A 15,312-nucleotide genomic window follows, 5' to 3' on the forward strand; every position below is an offset into this window, starting at 1 on the left:
ACCAAAATGTTAATTACATCTTCGTAGCATTACTATCTAGTTACAGTCTATGATTGCTATTTTTTTGTCTTAAGCTAGGTTCTTCGTCTGTTGATGACAGATTGTTAAGCATATTATGTTCACTTATCACAATGAGCAGATAACGCGTAAAGGGGTTTAAAACACCACTAAATCTTCATTAACGTTCTTCGCTACCTGTTTTCTCTACAGCTGTTTAAATAATCACGCTGGCAGCTGACACAGCTAATTTAAAGAAGTTGTTTGTTCAACAAACAACAGATGAGAAACGAACTTTGAATACAAACCAACCCATATCAAATGTAACTTCGGGAATCTTCGGCTACTTCCGTCAGACCTGATCCATACGTACAGAAAGGGTCACGTGACGCGTTTGGCTCTACAGCATGAGCACAGCTTTCTGCTGCTCAGTAACGCTAGCTTCAAACATTCCTAATGCTAGCTAACTAGCTCCTGATTCAGCTATTTTAACAACATCGGAGTGACAAAATAGGCTTCCCTTCACAACGCAGTACTTTGTTGAAGACTAGCCTTGGAGCTAATTAGCACAGGATCGCGCTTTTGGTCATATTTGTACATTTCTCTGTGCTAGCTAGCCACGGTTAGCGTGTTAGCTCACGGTAACGTCAACATGAATATAGATAACGTTAATCAGTCCGTCACAACTGGAGTGTCCTCCACGACGTCCTCAGCTTCGAGTAACTGTATCGCAAATGATAACGCAGCTACCAACATCAGCAGCATCCTTTCGGTCACGAGTAATGGTAACGTTCACTGTTATATGACCGTCACTAATGTTCATGTTGCTGTGATCAATACTTGTCAATTAAAGGTAGGGTAGCTGGTTTATTGCTGCTGAAGATAAATGGTTTGTCTTCCTATCACAATATAGTGTGCAAGAACGTGATGCATCATCATGTGTGAACTTTTTTTTTTTTTTTCAAACTTTTAGCAAACTTTCTTGAGGCAAAACTGCTAAACACATTTTCGTAGAAGGGAAAACTGTAACAATACTTATTTGTGCACTGTGCAAGATAGGAACAATGCTTTTTTTATTAAAAATGAATTCATCCCAAACATGTATTTCAGCTTCAGCCTCAGCGGCCATGGTGATACCATCAGCAGACTCGTCTGTCTCCAACGGCGTCTACGTTCCTGCTGGTATCACCAATGGAGATGTGAAGCCGGCCTTCTCCACCACGCCGCTGGCAGATTTCCTCATGCAGCTGGAAGAGTACACTCCCACAGTAAGTCCAGTGGTGTCAGTCAGACTACTCTATGCTGCATTCACGAATAGGGACATGTTGCATATGTTCCAAGTTATTAACTACTGAATTCTTGCTAATGTTGGAAACACCTGGCAAGTTTGCCTACCTTGCCAGCCACATCAATTGATCACCAAATCCCTTAGTGAACATCAGATTTAATTTTTTTGTACAAAGCGCTGTCCTACTGAGACACTGCTAATAGTTTCATTCAGTGGTCAGATGCTACTTTACATTTGGCTGATTGTCATTGAATGGCAGACATACAATAACAATGCTCTTCACCAATATGTTGAAGTGAAAGCAGGCTTTATGAATCTTGACCACACGCTGAAGTCTGCACTTTTTTTTTTTTTTTCAGATTCCTGATGCAGTAACGGGCTACTACCTCAACCGGGCTGGCTTTGAGGCTTCTGACCCAAGAATGTATGTGCAACAATGACTGACTCTTTGAAGTGTAGCTCCACCTTCAAGCTTCAGTGTGAGGGGCTCCACCCGATACCCCGTGGAACCAAAGGACACAAATCAAAGTGCTGTAGACTTACAGGACAGGCACAAAGGGAGTGCTTTGAAAGCACCATATTATGACATTTAACAGTCTATTTAACTTTTTCTTAGAAATTCTAACTATATTAATGTTAAACATATAACACAACAATCATTTAAATACACATGTATAGCATTTCATCAACCACAAATGTATAGTCTTAAACAGGAGGCTGTAACTCTTGTATGTTTGGGCAAGCTGTTTTGTATGTTTCCTTTACGTCCTATCATGTGCTTAAGTAGTTTTGGATAAACTCTTTTAATAATTACACGTGATGACTACAGTGTTGTCTGAATGTCGCTCGGCAGCTTTCAGTCAAGTAATATAGTTGGTAAAGTTTGATTAGCTGAGTGACAATGTAAACATTTTTAAAAACTAAGAAATCAGACTTATTGTAGGATTGACTGCCATGCCTGTCTGACTTTTATTAAATGGAGTTCGGTGCTGTTGTATGCCGTATACATCAGTACTGCTACTAATCTTCATTGGCATGTGTGAGCAGAAAGTACAGACTTTAAGCCTAGTGGACCATTTATTGTCGCCTTTATAATCGTTGCTGTAATCATTTCTTGGAAGAGAAAAGTGAAAATGAGATCCGAAGAACTTTTTGATGACTGACTTATTTGTTTGTTTTTCTCCCATGAAAGAGAGACACATGCTGGCTGTGTACAGACAGGGAAACTCACAACAATTATTTTCTTTTTTTAATTTCTTCAGAATCCGTCTGATCTCCCTCGCTTCTCAGAAGTTTATCTCGGACATTGCCAATGATGCGCTGCAGTACTGTAAAATGAAGGGCACTGCCTCAGGAAGCTCAAGGAGTAAAACAAAGGTCAGTGTTTCTCTCATCCTAACATGTGCTTTAAATGTGACACTATTTTGTAGTATTTTGAGTGTTGTAAGAAGATGGTGAGAGAGGTAGCTGTCAACCTATACCCAGCTCTGCTCATGTTGTTCCTGATGGTTACTGGTTCTCTTGTATTCTTTCTTCTTCTCTTTCTATAGGATAAGAAGTACACTCTGACGATGGAGGACCTGACTCCTGCCCTCTCAGAATATGGCGTCAACGTCAAGAAACCATATTACTTTACATAGAACTGCCTTTCTTTAAAGGCTTTTTGCTTTTGCTAGTTTTTTGTCCCTGCTGAACCACTAGAGTGTGTCGACACCTTTTTTGCGAAATGTTTTTGTTTTGATCATGGTGCTTTAGTACAGCTTTGACAAATCGTAGTCACTTTGCCTTTTGTTATTTTTTGTGGAGCCACCTTTGCGTTGTGTTAAATTGTATAATTAAGTTTTGTGGTGAAAATAAAACCCTTACAAAAAACTTTCTGTGTGAGATGTTTCATTTGTCCAATGCAAAGTCCAAGTAGAAGTGCTAAACCTTTTGATGTACTGTAGGAGTAAAGGCACTTGTTTATCAACCTTATTGTTTAAAAATAAGATGCAGCTCAATTACAATGTACTATTATTACTTACTAGAAATGTGTGACTGGAAACATTGTTTTAGGATTTGTTCATTTTTTTTGAAATTGCAATTGAGCATAATGTAAATTCACTATTCATAGTTTTGCTAATTAACTGGCTTTTGGACCGATTTCCGCTGTTTAATTCTACCACTAATTGAATTTCACCATTATAAGTACTACTTTTACTGCAGTAATTCAAGGTTACAATGTTGTACAACAGGTTTGTGCAGCGAAATGCAGTTTGTACTCTTATTTTGCGACATAAGAAAAATAAAACTAGTTTATAGAGGTGGCTTATTAAGTGTAACATCACAAGGCCTCACGAAGTTACGTAATCAGTACTGTTTTGTTTGTTTTTACGTCGAAACGATTAAATGTACATTACCACAAGCCGGCATTCTGTTGGAGATATCCAAGCTTTTACTATCGCGCTTTCTCGCGTTGCCACTATTTTGACCCTAACCGCGCGCCGTAACATGTCTCTCCATTCAATGGCTATCGCATCTATGGTGTTATCCGGTGAATAGCATTTTTATTTAGTCTTAACGAGCGAGGAAACTGTCACAATGTCTGTTCAAACAACAAATGTAAGCAACCCGATTGTCTTCTTCGACGTAACCATCGGAGGGCAGGTGAGTAGAGCAAACATATAAAGATATACGCTAACATTATGTCCCAGCTAACCAACGTTACCATGAACACATCTCACCATAATCTCGTGGTAAAAGTTGCGATCAACTGAACTACGTTAGTTGGTATTTAGACATCTTCGTTTAATACACGTGTCTGATACACATGGCAACAAACAGGGCTGGTTCTACGTTTAAATCGCGCGGTTTATATTGTGGTGAGCATCTTGTAGTGTAATTAAGGTAACATACATGGCTTCTTTTTTTTCGCCGATCGTCGTATAAATAACCTCCAGATCGTGAATAACAAGTATACTGTGTGTGTTATCTTCAGTACCACGTCTTTTATTCTTGACCAAGAAATACGCCATTTGTTCCTGTGAGAGTTCAGTAGGATTGCTCAGTGCGCCCACATGCGTCCGGGAGTGAAGCGCCAGTCCACAGCTAATAAGGGCGATAAGTAGAGCAGCCAAAACCTACATTTCCACTACACGTTTTCTTCTCACAGTGCTGTAATCTGTATGGAATTATGTTATTCATTATTATGCTATATTACCTTTCGTTAAATAACTGCTTTTAAATAAGGGCCTTTTTAACGTCAGTGGCGCGCAGTGACCACTTGGCGCCACTCAAACTGCAACAACAGGTCTGTCCACACAAACGCTGTCTGCACTTAATGTGGCGCACAATGACGTTACAGCCGTGTTATTCACGAATATGTCCATAAAGGTAAAGTTTATACATCAATTGAATACTTTTGACAGTTTGTTTTCTTTAATCGCCGTTGAAATCACGTTATGTGCTCTGTATGGAACACCGTTCGTTACTTTCCCCCACTTTTCTCAGAAACTATTGCGCCAAAAGACACAAATCACAGTGCAAACCGTCCAATGGCTATTACTTCTGGAGAATCAGCACACACAGTCTGTGAGGAAGGTCTGAGGGAAGATCACGAACTGTGAAATGACCCGGGAGTATCGAAGTGGCAGTCTTGATAAGAGCTGGTCGAGTTCCCTAAAAGCCAAGGAAAGGTGCTTGAATGCTTCCTTTCCTTATTTCCTCTAGCTTAGGATGCACTGGACCATCCTTTATGACGGAACATTTAGATACAGTCGTACCACAGTTCTTTGTTTTTTGGTCGATTCATGATAACTATGAGTGGATAGTGAAAACCATTCTGTTTTGTTGTTTGATCTATTTATGTATTTCGAAACACAAATAAAAAAGTACAAACATAAACTAATATGTCTGAAAAGGAGTAGGAAATTCACACATACACCATAACTCTGACATTTAACTAAATATGTATCATATAAACCTTTGTGACTAGAAGCCTTTATTGTTTTTTTTTCATTTAAATTCCAACCTTGGTAATAAAGTAGTATTTTAGACTTCTAAAATAAGATAATCCAATGGCAGCATTTTGCTGTTGTTCAAAAGCACATCTGCATGTGCCGATGGAGAGGTGAAAGATGCGTGTCTGTGTGTAGGTGTCAGTTTACATGTACACAGGTGAACTATTCATAGTTGCCACCTCAAGTCTTCACTGACTTTCTCGCATCATGGTTCTCATTTGCTATTGGCTGTCAGGTCTGCCATGTAACAGGTTCACTGTTGACCTCTTTCTCTATTACACATAGAGGAGGGTGTGGCTCTTCTCTTTGGATGGGTTCGACACAGCTGCAGGGAACGGCTGCTGTTGTGTTCCTTTGCTCAAATGCCAGTAAATGGGCCACGGGCACTCGCTTTCTGGGAGGCTGTACGGTCCTTGTTTGTTGCTGTTTGCCCAGAACATCATGCCTGTCAGGAAACTGTTGGTGCACTCCACCCACAGAAGGTTAACAGTGATGTAGGCAGGTATTCCAAAGCTGAGCAATATGCAGACCACAGACACCACGAGATAAAGCATCCAAGTTAGACTAAAGCCCAGTATTAGGCTGAACCACAGAGGCGGGCGCGGATAGGCGGTCTCCTCCGGTGGATTATCCTCGATGCCTTTTGTCTCTGTGCAGTTAGTTGAGGTGAACAACAAGTCGCTGGTCTGGTTCTCTCGTTCTTCCCTCGCTTCAGATATCCTGTTGGCCTCGCCCACCCACTGAGGAATCATTGAGTAAAAGGGAAGCATTGTAAAACCTACCGCTGAGAAAAGCCCCAAAATGAAGTAGTTGATCAGTGTAGACTCCCGTACTTCACACACTAGAACTGATAGCCTTTCCTGATAGTCCAGTCTCATCAAATCCGATTTGACAGAACCAAAGGCGTAAATAACAGCTAGGATCCACACCAGCAATGTCAAGGCGGTGTGCCTTAGGAATTTGTAGAAGGCGCTCTGTTTGCCGAGGTAGGTACCTTCTAAACAGCAGTCCAATAAACCCAGGCAGATCAGGGGCAGTGGCAGTGCTTCATATGTTGCAGAGGCATTGGCCAAGATGAAGCAGAGGGACACGAGATACCTTTCAGGTCCAAGAAATAACAAGCATGAGAAAAGAAGCACCATCACAGAGTCAGCCAGGACGATGGACAGACTGCACCTGCCTAAAAAGGAGGTAGACAGTTTCTGGCTGCTGAAGAAGAGGACCACTACTTCCATTCCCATCTTGATAAGCATAATTGCCAGATACTTGTCAGCGTTGTCTGTATGACGGCCAGACACCACATCCGTTTCTTCTACGATGTCCAGCATTTTGACGGTATTGCTTGTTTTCTGATGAGTTATCAATTCATGCAGCATTTGTGCAATCAGTGCTCAGTTCAGTACGGAGAGGCTCCAGGAAAGGCTGGAGGACAAGAGTATATTGGTTAGGAACTGTGGCTGTGCAAATGATTACTGATTAGAGAAAGCATGTGGATGCATGAGTCCAGTCCACAACATGAAATAGCCAGAGATGGTCGAGTAGGAGATTGACACATCTCATCTCATCATCAATTTAGTATTTATGCAATTATGAAAAACAAAGTAAAAGTAGAATTCATTTTGTCATCATTACAGTTTTGAGACACACACTTTGGTTCTCATATGTTGTCACTTCCACGTCAACATTCTGCAGCAATGGTGTTTGTTCTTTCCAGCATTGTTAAACTGGAGAAGCAAGTTCTGCCATTTGAAGTGTGTAGCTTACTCTGTATAAATTATACAATAATGAAACAAAGACTAAGCCATCTGTACCTCTGTGCTCAGGGTTCTCCTAGTCCAGTGAGTTTCAGTGGCGATCCAGTCAGCCCTGCATGCTCTCACCAAGACTCTCCTGAATATGACTGTTGTCAGGTGAAGTGGTTCATTTGAGATAGTTATGTATGGCTCCACCTTCCCATTGTGAGTGTGGAAAGCTCAATGCACACACCTGTGTCTTGATGGAAGCCTGCCCATTTTATATGAAACCTCTGGCTACAGTGTTAGTTATGTAAAACGAAACTACAACAACAAATAAAATAAATTTAAAAAAATCATAAATAACATAAAGTACAAACATAAACTAATATATCTCTGAAAAGGAGTAGGAAGCACAAGTACCGTACTTTTCGGACTATAGAGCGCACCGGTATATAGGCCACACCAGCTGATTTAAAAATAAAATAAATCGGTGCATAGATAAGCCGCACTGGTCGATAAACCGCAGGTGTCCCCGTTGAACAGCAAGATGCTTTTAACAGTAAAAGTAAAACGAAGCAGCGTGTCTTCTCATTAGAATCTAAAAGCCTTGAGAGACCTTAGTCTGTCTTAGCGAGTCGGACATCTACCTTGGGCTTGATATCTTGACTGTCAGGTGAAACCCTTTAGCCTCTTGTCTCATTCAGTTCAGTGCACTTTTCTCTTCCTTGTTTTTGTTTCTGAATCCAAAGTGATCTTTGGACATAACATTTTAAAAACCCTCATTCCAGCGTCGCCACAAAAGTGGTTCAACATTATACATTCAACAGCAGACTCTATAATTAAAATGTATTGTCTGATGAGAAACTTGTTTATTTTAAACAACCTGTCTTACCTGTTGGGCATGTCAGACTCCAGCGAGAGAAAACGCTCAGCGGACAAAATGTTTTGTGGTTGAACTCACGCACCTATATTTAGTTTGATTACCTGGAAAGTAAAAATATAATCTGTATTTTCTAAATGGCATAGACAGGAGATCCACCGGCTGTTAGTTTTACTGTGAGTCGTCTGCATCGACTGAAGAGAGAGAGTTATGCAAAGATGTCATGGGGACAACCGGCCGGTTTTTTTTTTTTTCTTCTTTTTTTTTGTGCATACGGACATTGTTGGAACAGTCAGCCATCTACATGTCCCTCCGGGTTGTGGAACGCCTGGGTGGACACACACACACACACACACACACACACACACACACACACACACACACACACAAAATAGTTATAGAGATGATTTAAAGTCGTTCATTAAGATTCTGATGTCATTTACATTTTACATAATGTGTACTTTGACCACCGGGAATCAGAACTCTGACAGAAAAGCTTGTGTAGCGTTGTTGGGATGAAGCAGAGTCCACTTGATGTTTTCAGGCAGAAATAGGAGAATGTGTCCTTCAAGACCAGAAGTAGAAGGAAGAAAGATGAGAAGAAATCCTATACCAGTTATTCGGTAGAAGTATCTGTTGCAGAGTCTCTTATTATAACTGGTTACTGCAGACGAGGCCTTCTGTCTCAGAGTACTTCCTGTTATAAGACTGACCAGGTTCTGGCCGTGCTATGTCGTTTGGCCTGAGGTGAAACACTTTTCCAATTTGCATTCGGGTGTGTACGTTTCATTGTTTGTCATTGTTTTGTGTGTTTTCTCAACTATTTGCCAGGATATCGGACGGATGAAGATCGAGCTGTTTGCCGATGTGGTTCCAAAGACTGCAGAGAATTTCCGGTAAGGAGAAAGTCGTTACAGAAGTCTGTCTTTCAGGACTGACGTGTCTGAGTGTTTGAAGGTGTTACTTAAACTTTCCTCATCTCTTACAGGCAGTTCTGCACTGGAGAGTTCAGGTAAGGTTGCAAAACGTCTTTGTTCTCTGATGTTACACAAAGACGACGTCACCATCCCCCGCACATTGTCCCAGCATGCACTCAAGATTTTCCCTTCATCAGATTAAGGGCCAAGGAGATCCTTATTACACAAAAGGCTTCTGCTGGAGAAACCTAATTATTTGGCCACATGTATGCTTAAACAGGCCTTTTACATGTATGCGTGTGCACGACAAAAAGTCACACCAACAAACGGATCACATTGCCAGTACACACTGAGCCACAACCTTCTAATATGAATGGGTTCATTTGAAGAATGCCAAAGGAGGCTTTTAACCTACAATGCCTGTTGCCAGATATTACAATAGACACTGTCACTGGTAGCTTTCGGAGTCACTTAGGCTGATAAATGCTCTGCTTATTCGTCAATCATGGAAGGCATACGAGACCATTTAACAAGACCAGCTTGTGACCACTGCTCTTTATTTCACCGACATTGTTCCTTCCTGGTGCTCTCTAATGACATAAATCTCTCTCCACACACTAATATTTACATTAAAGCCAGCTACAATGAAACGGGGTGGTTTAACAACTGCCAGTTCATGTACCCATCCCTGTGTCTGCACTATCATGTACCTTATACCTCAGTCAACAATAATACATCAGGGCAGTTGAACAGCTGCCAGTTCAAGATGCTTGGCCTGTGGAATGGTATGTACCCATCCCTGTTCATCAATGTTTAGGGATTGACTAGTGGTGTAACAGGCCAGAGTTGATTCCTGATCCGTGCAGTCATCAAGGTTCGGCATGCATGTGAACCACGGAGTAATCGCACAGTGTAACCATCATACTGTGAAATAAAGTTTTACGGCCGATATTCAGTAAGACAATGTGCGATATGGAGATTGGCATTCAGGCTTTCTAGTCGCAGATCCCTGACAATACAAATTAAAACTATAAATTACAAATGTTTTTGCCAATAGAACTGCAATCTTTTATTTCTTAATCATTTGAATTGTGTGTTTTATGCAAATAACCACTATAGATGACTATAACGACGTAAAAGGACTGCATTTAGAATCCTTTACTGAATTACACTGACTCGTGGATCAGCAATGATCAGCAATGGTGCTCTTTATGTTTTAGAACAGGGTGGTTGAGCAGCTTGGCCTGTGGTATGCCATGTACCCATCCCTGTTTCTCAAGGTGTCTTGATCGACCATTTACTAGGAAAACTCACATGAGAAACGTGGACAAAACAGCTTCCTGAGAAATAATTACTTGTATTACAATACAATGTCGTTGTCTTTACCTTATTTTGTTCTGTTCTACAGGAAGGATGGAGTCTCCATTGGTTTCAAAGGTTGCACATTCCACAGGTACACAGTGTGGCAGCTTGATATGCATCGCTCGCATTGTACTCCCACCACATTTGACTAGTTGTTGTTGTTCAACTGGTTGTATCATGGAACAGCCTTCTGGCTATCCATTGTCAACCCTGGTATTCAGGCAGTTTCTGTCCCTGTTTTTCTTAATATTACAGTTCTAGAGGCAAAATTAGTGGTGAGCACGCATGATTCTGGACACAGACTGAAATATTAGAACTTGGATGAGACGTTTTATTTTTTTGTTTGTGTTTGAGATGAAAGTGATTCTAGTGCCGACCCTTGACTTGTGAGAAACTGAGATCAAATTAATAATCAACCTTTTCTATTTGACAGATAAAGACCAACACACTTTGAAGAATCATATAAGGACCCGCAGAGGTGCATTTGTGCCTGACTACCGTACTTTTCGGACTATAAGCCGCTACTTTTTACCCCACGCTCTGAGGTTTATAGTCCGAAAAGTACGGTATGTTACATTTATTCAGTGTTTGTTCATTCATATGCAACTTCTACAGAAACTTGCAATTATTTATGGGGAAATGATGTGTTGAAAAACTGGCCACCTCCTATTGTGTTTTATTGTTTTACAACATGTAATCAAAATAGATTTTTGTCTTTTTTGACACTCGTGAACAGAAGACTGTCTGCATGTCTTACCAGTCAAACTCCTTCAGCTTGTACCTCAACACAACTGACACTTGCTATGTTTTCATCGTTCGTTGGCAGGGTGATAAAAGACTTCATGATACAAGGAGGGGACTTTGTGAATGTAAGTACATGCACACCTCTTCTGCTGTCTGATTGACGCTGACGGAAACAATGTTCCACCGTTTGATGTTTTTACGTCACTGTTTGCATTCATGGCTTGGATTACAGCGACAGTGAAGTCAAACTCTCAATCTTCTTGCAACATAGCATTGAATGTTATTTTTCTTACAACAGAAATACATATACGTAGTATGTTGAGAAGAATATTTTCAGAGAAAACAATAAATTTGTGCTTGAAAACCAACTGTAATCTCTGATGGGGTTATTGCCTGGAGTGGAACAATGTTAGATAGACCTGATGTGACAGGAGCTAAAGAAAGATGTTTTATCATAAACAATATAAAGAAAGATATTTTAAGAGATGGTGATTACTAGTTGGCCTTTTTACTTTTACATCCACTTCGGTCTACCATTTCTTGTATTCATTGCATTAAATAAATCGTGCCATGACTGATGTCAGACAAACTGCAGGTGTATTTTGAATAGAGCAGGAGAACATGATGTATTATTCTGCCTCCTGGTGGACATGTGGTGAGTTACAGCTCATCTTATTCTATAGCTGCTTCTTTCTACTGCACCTTATGTTCTGTTTAATTTTCTCTTTTTTTTTGTTCTTTTGTGAAGGGTGATGGAACTGGTATCTGCAGCATCTACAGAGGTCCATTTGTAGACGAGAACTTCAAAATGAAGCACTGTGCTCCTGGTCTTCTGTCCATGGTATGTCTGTCGATCAATGCTGAGAGGTTGGGGACACTGAATGAGGAAAGGGTCTGTTTACTTTAACGAAACTCAAGTTAGTTGGTTTCCTGCAAACATTAATCTATTAATCTATAATAAAAAAAAAGTGAATTCATATTTGATTAATCCACACAGTGAATTGACCCAACATCTATCGACAATAGGATTTGATTGATTCATTCAAAGTGAATTACTGCTGACTAATGGAGACAAACAGACTTTTAAATCCGCCCTTCTTTGTCAATAATGTGTGTGTTACTCAGGCAAACAGCGGGCCAGGGACAAATGGTTGTCAGTTCTTCATTACCTGCACCAAATGTGACTGGTTAGATGGGAAGCATGTTGTTTTTGGTGAGTATGTCTACGATGTTAATTGTGCTTTCATATCTATTTAGAGCGCTGTGTACATTTGTTTATGTGCCAAGATTTAAACTGTCTTATCCACACCTGTTTCAGGAAAAGTGGTTGATGGTTTGCTGACCATGAGGAAAATTGAGGTAAAAACACATTGTAATATTAATATATTGATGTCAATGAATTGTGAGGGGAAAGAGACAGACGCTCATAGTGGCTAAAATGTCATTCAACACTGGGTCATTACCTTTTGTGCAACATGTTTAAAGTTAAAAGGCCTGCTGTGCTTATTGTCTGTAATATTTCACTCATCTCTCAAATCAAGTTTGAAGAGAACTAAGTACATATTTCCTAATATGTATTATATGCTTAACATTTTCATCTCAACAGTGATGTGTACATCTTCAGACATAAATGTTTCAAAGAAAGCAATCAACGTGTGAAACCCAGTCATTGCGTTCATAAATTCGTGTGTGTGTGTGTGTGTGTGTGTGTGTGTGTGAGAGAGATGTTTATGTGACTGTTTGTGCTCCTTCCTGTCTACAGAATGTTCCCACGGGACCCAACAACAAGCCCAAGCTCCCCATCCTCATTGGACAGTGCGGAGAGATGTGATCCAGCTTCCTCACAACACCACGCCAGAATTACACAACCTCTGTACACATGAAGTCGTTTTTATAGTCACTTGATACTCCTCAGCAGACATCAACCTACATTTTTTCCTGTCTTCTGCCATGATGCACATTGAAGGACAGTATAACGTTCAACAGTACATCATTTTGGGCAATTATCTTGAGTTTGGTAAAACTGATTCCAGGTTAACCGCTGAATCCTGAACCCAGATCAGGTTATTCACATGTCTGGTGGGTTTTGGAACTGACAAGATGTGCTTAATACATTGGTTTTGAATTTGTTTTGCAAATCGTCATGTTCGACACTGTTGTTGGGTCCAAGTGGAGAGAATTTGTGCTTCCTGTTAGAAAAAGACAAATAAGAAATTGTGACTTTTTGAAAGAATTGCTTTGCATTATAAACATTCTAATTCCTGTTTGAGTCGAACTGTTCATTGAGGATAAATAAATTGTTTTACTTTTACACAAACCTGTCGTAGTAATCTTGTTTCTTTGGGGAAAGCTGTTTACATCTGTAACTAGCATTGTGTTTACAGTAAGTTCCTTTTAATCGTTGGTTTGTTAGTTTCAATTTTCAAAATGTTAATGTCGTTCAACTTCTCTTCACACCAAATGTTAAATATGTATTTACTTTTTAAAGTATGAATGCGTAATTAATTTTTTAAGTTCACAGTAGTGACAAGGAATTTGAATTGCTACCATCTTCACAAGATATATGCATCAATTACAATATTAACAGTAGCCAGAGTCTGAAATCATCAGAAGTCTATCGTGCTCTTCTTGTTTTTACATTTAGATTCATATATGTATTTAAAAACATGGTTGCGTATCCACGTTTTGAAATTCAACTCGGCATTTAATAGTGTGAGAACACTATACCCAGTGTAAATGCATTGTTTTGTTTTCATTAGCCTATTTGCCCCAGGGAGGTTTTCCTCTGAGTCTTTAGCTGAGAAAAGGAACGAGTGAGTAATTAACCAGAGATCTATATTTGATCTCTGAGGTGATACGAGGTAGCAATCTATCTCAACGTCATCGCCAGGAAGCAAAGGAGGGAAATACCTCACAGGCACAATAGTCCAAGTCACACACTTCAGCGCCAAGCAATCCTCTGCTTAACTTATGGCTGCCTCTCGTATCCTAGCCATCCATACAACTCCGAGCCTCCAGACCCCTCCCCCACCCACGCTCTCCCACCGTGGACCTTGTTCCCTTGGCACAAAAGAATCCTTTCAGATGGATACTCTGTTCTTATGGAGGCAGGAAGAAGGGTTTTTTTAGGGGGGGGGGGTCTCTTCGTGGGGAGTCTGGCTGGGGTCAATGCTAAAGCCCATCTTTGTGTGGGAGAACGGGGCTCTTCACACATCATCACAAATACATTGTATTTGATACTTAAGATCTTCCTCTATAAACTCAAACAGACACAGTTCGTGGAAAGTTTTATTTTTCGTTATCCATGTTGAAATGAATCGCTGCTGGTCGCCCGGCTGTTTTGTTTTCTTCCGGGTACGGGTCACGTGATAGTGAGTGTGACGAATCAGGGACGGAGACGTCATGGCTGGTAATAACCAATCCAGTAGCGGGCACGGGTGTGGGCTCATTTTTTCTAACAGACATCCGTATCCGACGTCTACACTGAACCAAAACCCCGGAGTTCTCAAATACCTCCAACCTCGGCGGAGTTTTCAGGTTCCTCCGTTAAGGCTGCTCCAAAACTCTGGCGTGGTGTGGCTGCTCAGTGTAAACGTAGGAAAACTGGACTAGTGTGGATATAGCCTAAGGCTGCTCCAAAACTCCGGCGTGGTGTGGCTGCTCAGTGTAAACGTAGGAAAACTGGACTAGTGTGGATATAGCCTAAGGCTGCTCCAAAACTCCGGTGTGGTGTGGCCGATGATTGCGTTTCACCGGTTTGTTGGGCAGGGAAATATGAGAGAAGAAGCAAATAGTATGTTACATCAGGGTGACAGTGTTTGAGTTTATGTGTACCCTTAGGAATTAAGAAATGTAATCATCTAAGGAATTTACAAATGTCCTCCTTGTGAATCCTGAATATTACAACAACAAACAATCAAATAGCATGTCTGATCTTTACATTATGAAGGAACATTGCGGTTATTGTTCATCCTGGATGTTGTATCCTGATATGACCTTCATTCAAATGAAGGATTTGGGGGTAATCTCTAACAAAACAATATGCCATTTCAAGCGTAATAGTAGGGTTACTTCCAGAAATGTCCTGTGATATGGAATAGTGAATCAGTTGTTCTGTGTTTAGGTGTTAGAGTATAGCTGTCGACAATGACCTGTTTATTGGCTGGTGAGAACTTAATGTTCTTACAGCACATCAAAATGAGCTCTCTTCCTAAATCTGCCACGGTTTCATGTATGCACACAGCAACTGACGATGCAGTAAACATTATGAATATGACATTTACATCATGTTCGGTGAATAAAATCGTTATGCTTTCCTAAGTCTTCCCTTAAATTGGGTCAGTAATTCCCCCCATTACATTTCCACGTGCTGCAGTCAGTGTCCATGCGG

At 40.5% G+C, this 15,312-nt stretch overlaps 3 protein-coding genes across 3 annotated transcripts; 2 read left to right on the forward strand and 1 right to left on the reverse strand.

Moving 5' to 3' along the window:
• Positions 1-388: 388 nt before the first annotated feature.
• Positions 389-3,151, forward strand: taf10 (TAF10 RNA polymerase II, TATA box binding protein (TBP)-associated factor). The gene is made up of 5 exons (XM_079272781.1): positions 389-782; positions 1,108-1,265; positions 1,645-1,709; positions 2,548-2,662; positions 2,836-3,151. The coding sequence occupies exons 1-5, from the start codon at positions 650-652 to the stop codon at positions 2,923-2,925; spliced, it is 561 nt and encodes a 186-aa protein (XP_079128907.1). The 5' UTR covers positions 389-649; the 3' UTR covers positions 2,926-3,151.
• A 629-nt stretch (positions 3,152-3,780) lies between these two features.
• Positions 3,781-13,233, forward strand: ppih (peptidylprolyl isomerase H (cyclophilin H)). Its single transcript, XM_079273702.1, has 9 exons — positions 3,781-3,931; positions 8,731-8,795; positions 8,888-8,911; positions 10,225-10,269; positions 11,005-11,047; positions 11,671-11,763; positions 12,048-12,135; positions 12,241-12,281; positions 12,685-13,233. Exons 1-9 carry the CDS (start codon positions 3,866-3,868, stop codon positions 12,751-12,753), a joined length of 534 nt encoding a protein of 177 aa, XP_079129828.1. The 5' UTR covers positions 3,781-3,865; the 3' UTR covers positions 12,754-13,233.
• On the reverse strand, positions 5,489-6,611 carry LOC306781363 (putative G-protein coupled receptor 160; the record flags this gene model as incomplete). Its single annotated transcript, XM_079274189.1, has 1 exon — positions 5,489-6,611. The coding sequence occupies one exon, from the start codon at positions 6,609-6,611 to the stop codon at positions 5,559-5,561; it is 1,053 nt and encodes a 350-aa protein (XP_079130315.1). The 3' UTR covers positions 5,489-5,558.
• Positions 13,234-15,312: the final 2,079 nt, after the last annotated feature.

The sequence above is a fragment of the Melanostigma gelatinosum genome, assembly GCF_949748355.1.
Source record: "Melanostigma gelatinosum genome assembly, chromosome: 8".
Lineage (NCBI taxonomy): Eukaryota > Metazoa > Chordata > Actinopteri > Perciformes > Zoarcidae > Melanostigma > Melanostigma gelatinosum.

Coding starts and splice junctions, on each gene's coding strand:
- taf10 (XM_079272781.1), top strand. CDS start 650: ATGAATATAGATAACGTTAATCAGTCCGTCACAACTGGAGTGTCCTCC. Junction 783..1,107: donor CCTTTCGGTCACGAGTAATG/GTAACGTTCACT, acceptor CATGTATTTCAG/CTTCAGCCTCAGCGGCCATG. Junction 1,710..2,547: donor GAGGCTTCTGACCCAAGAAT/GTATGTGCAACA, acceptor TAATTTCTTCAG/AATCCGTCTGATCTCCCTCG.
- ppih (XM_079273702.1), top strand. CDS start 3,866: ATGTCTGTTCAAACAACAAATGTAAGCAACCCGATTGTCTTCTTCGAC. Junction 10,270..11,004: donor AAAGGTTGCACATTCCACAG/GTACACAGTGTG, acceptor GTTCGTTGGCAG/GGTGATAAAAGACTTCATGA. Junction 11,764..12,047: donor CTCCTGGTCTTCTGTCCATG/GTATGTCTGTCG, acceptor TGTGTTACTCAG/GCAAACAGCGGGCCAGGGAC.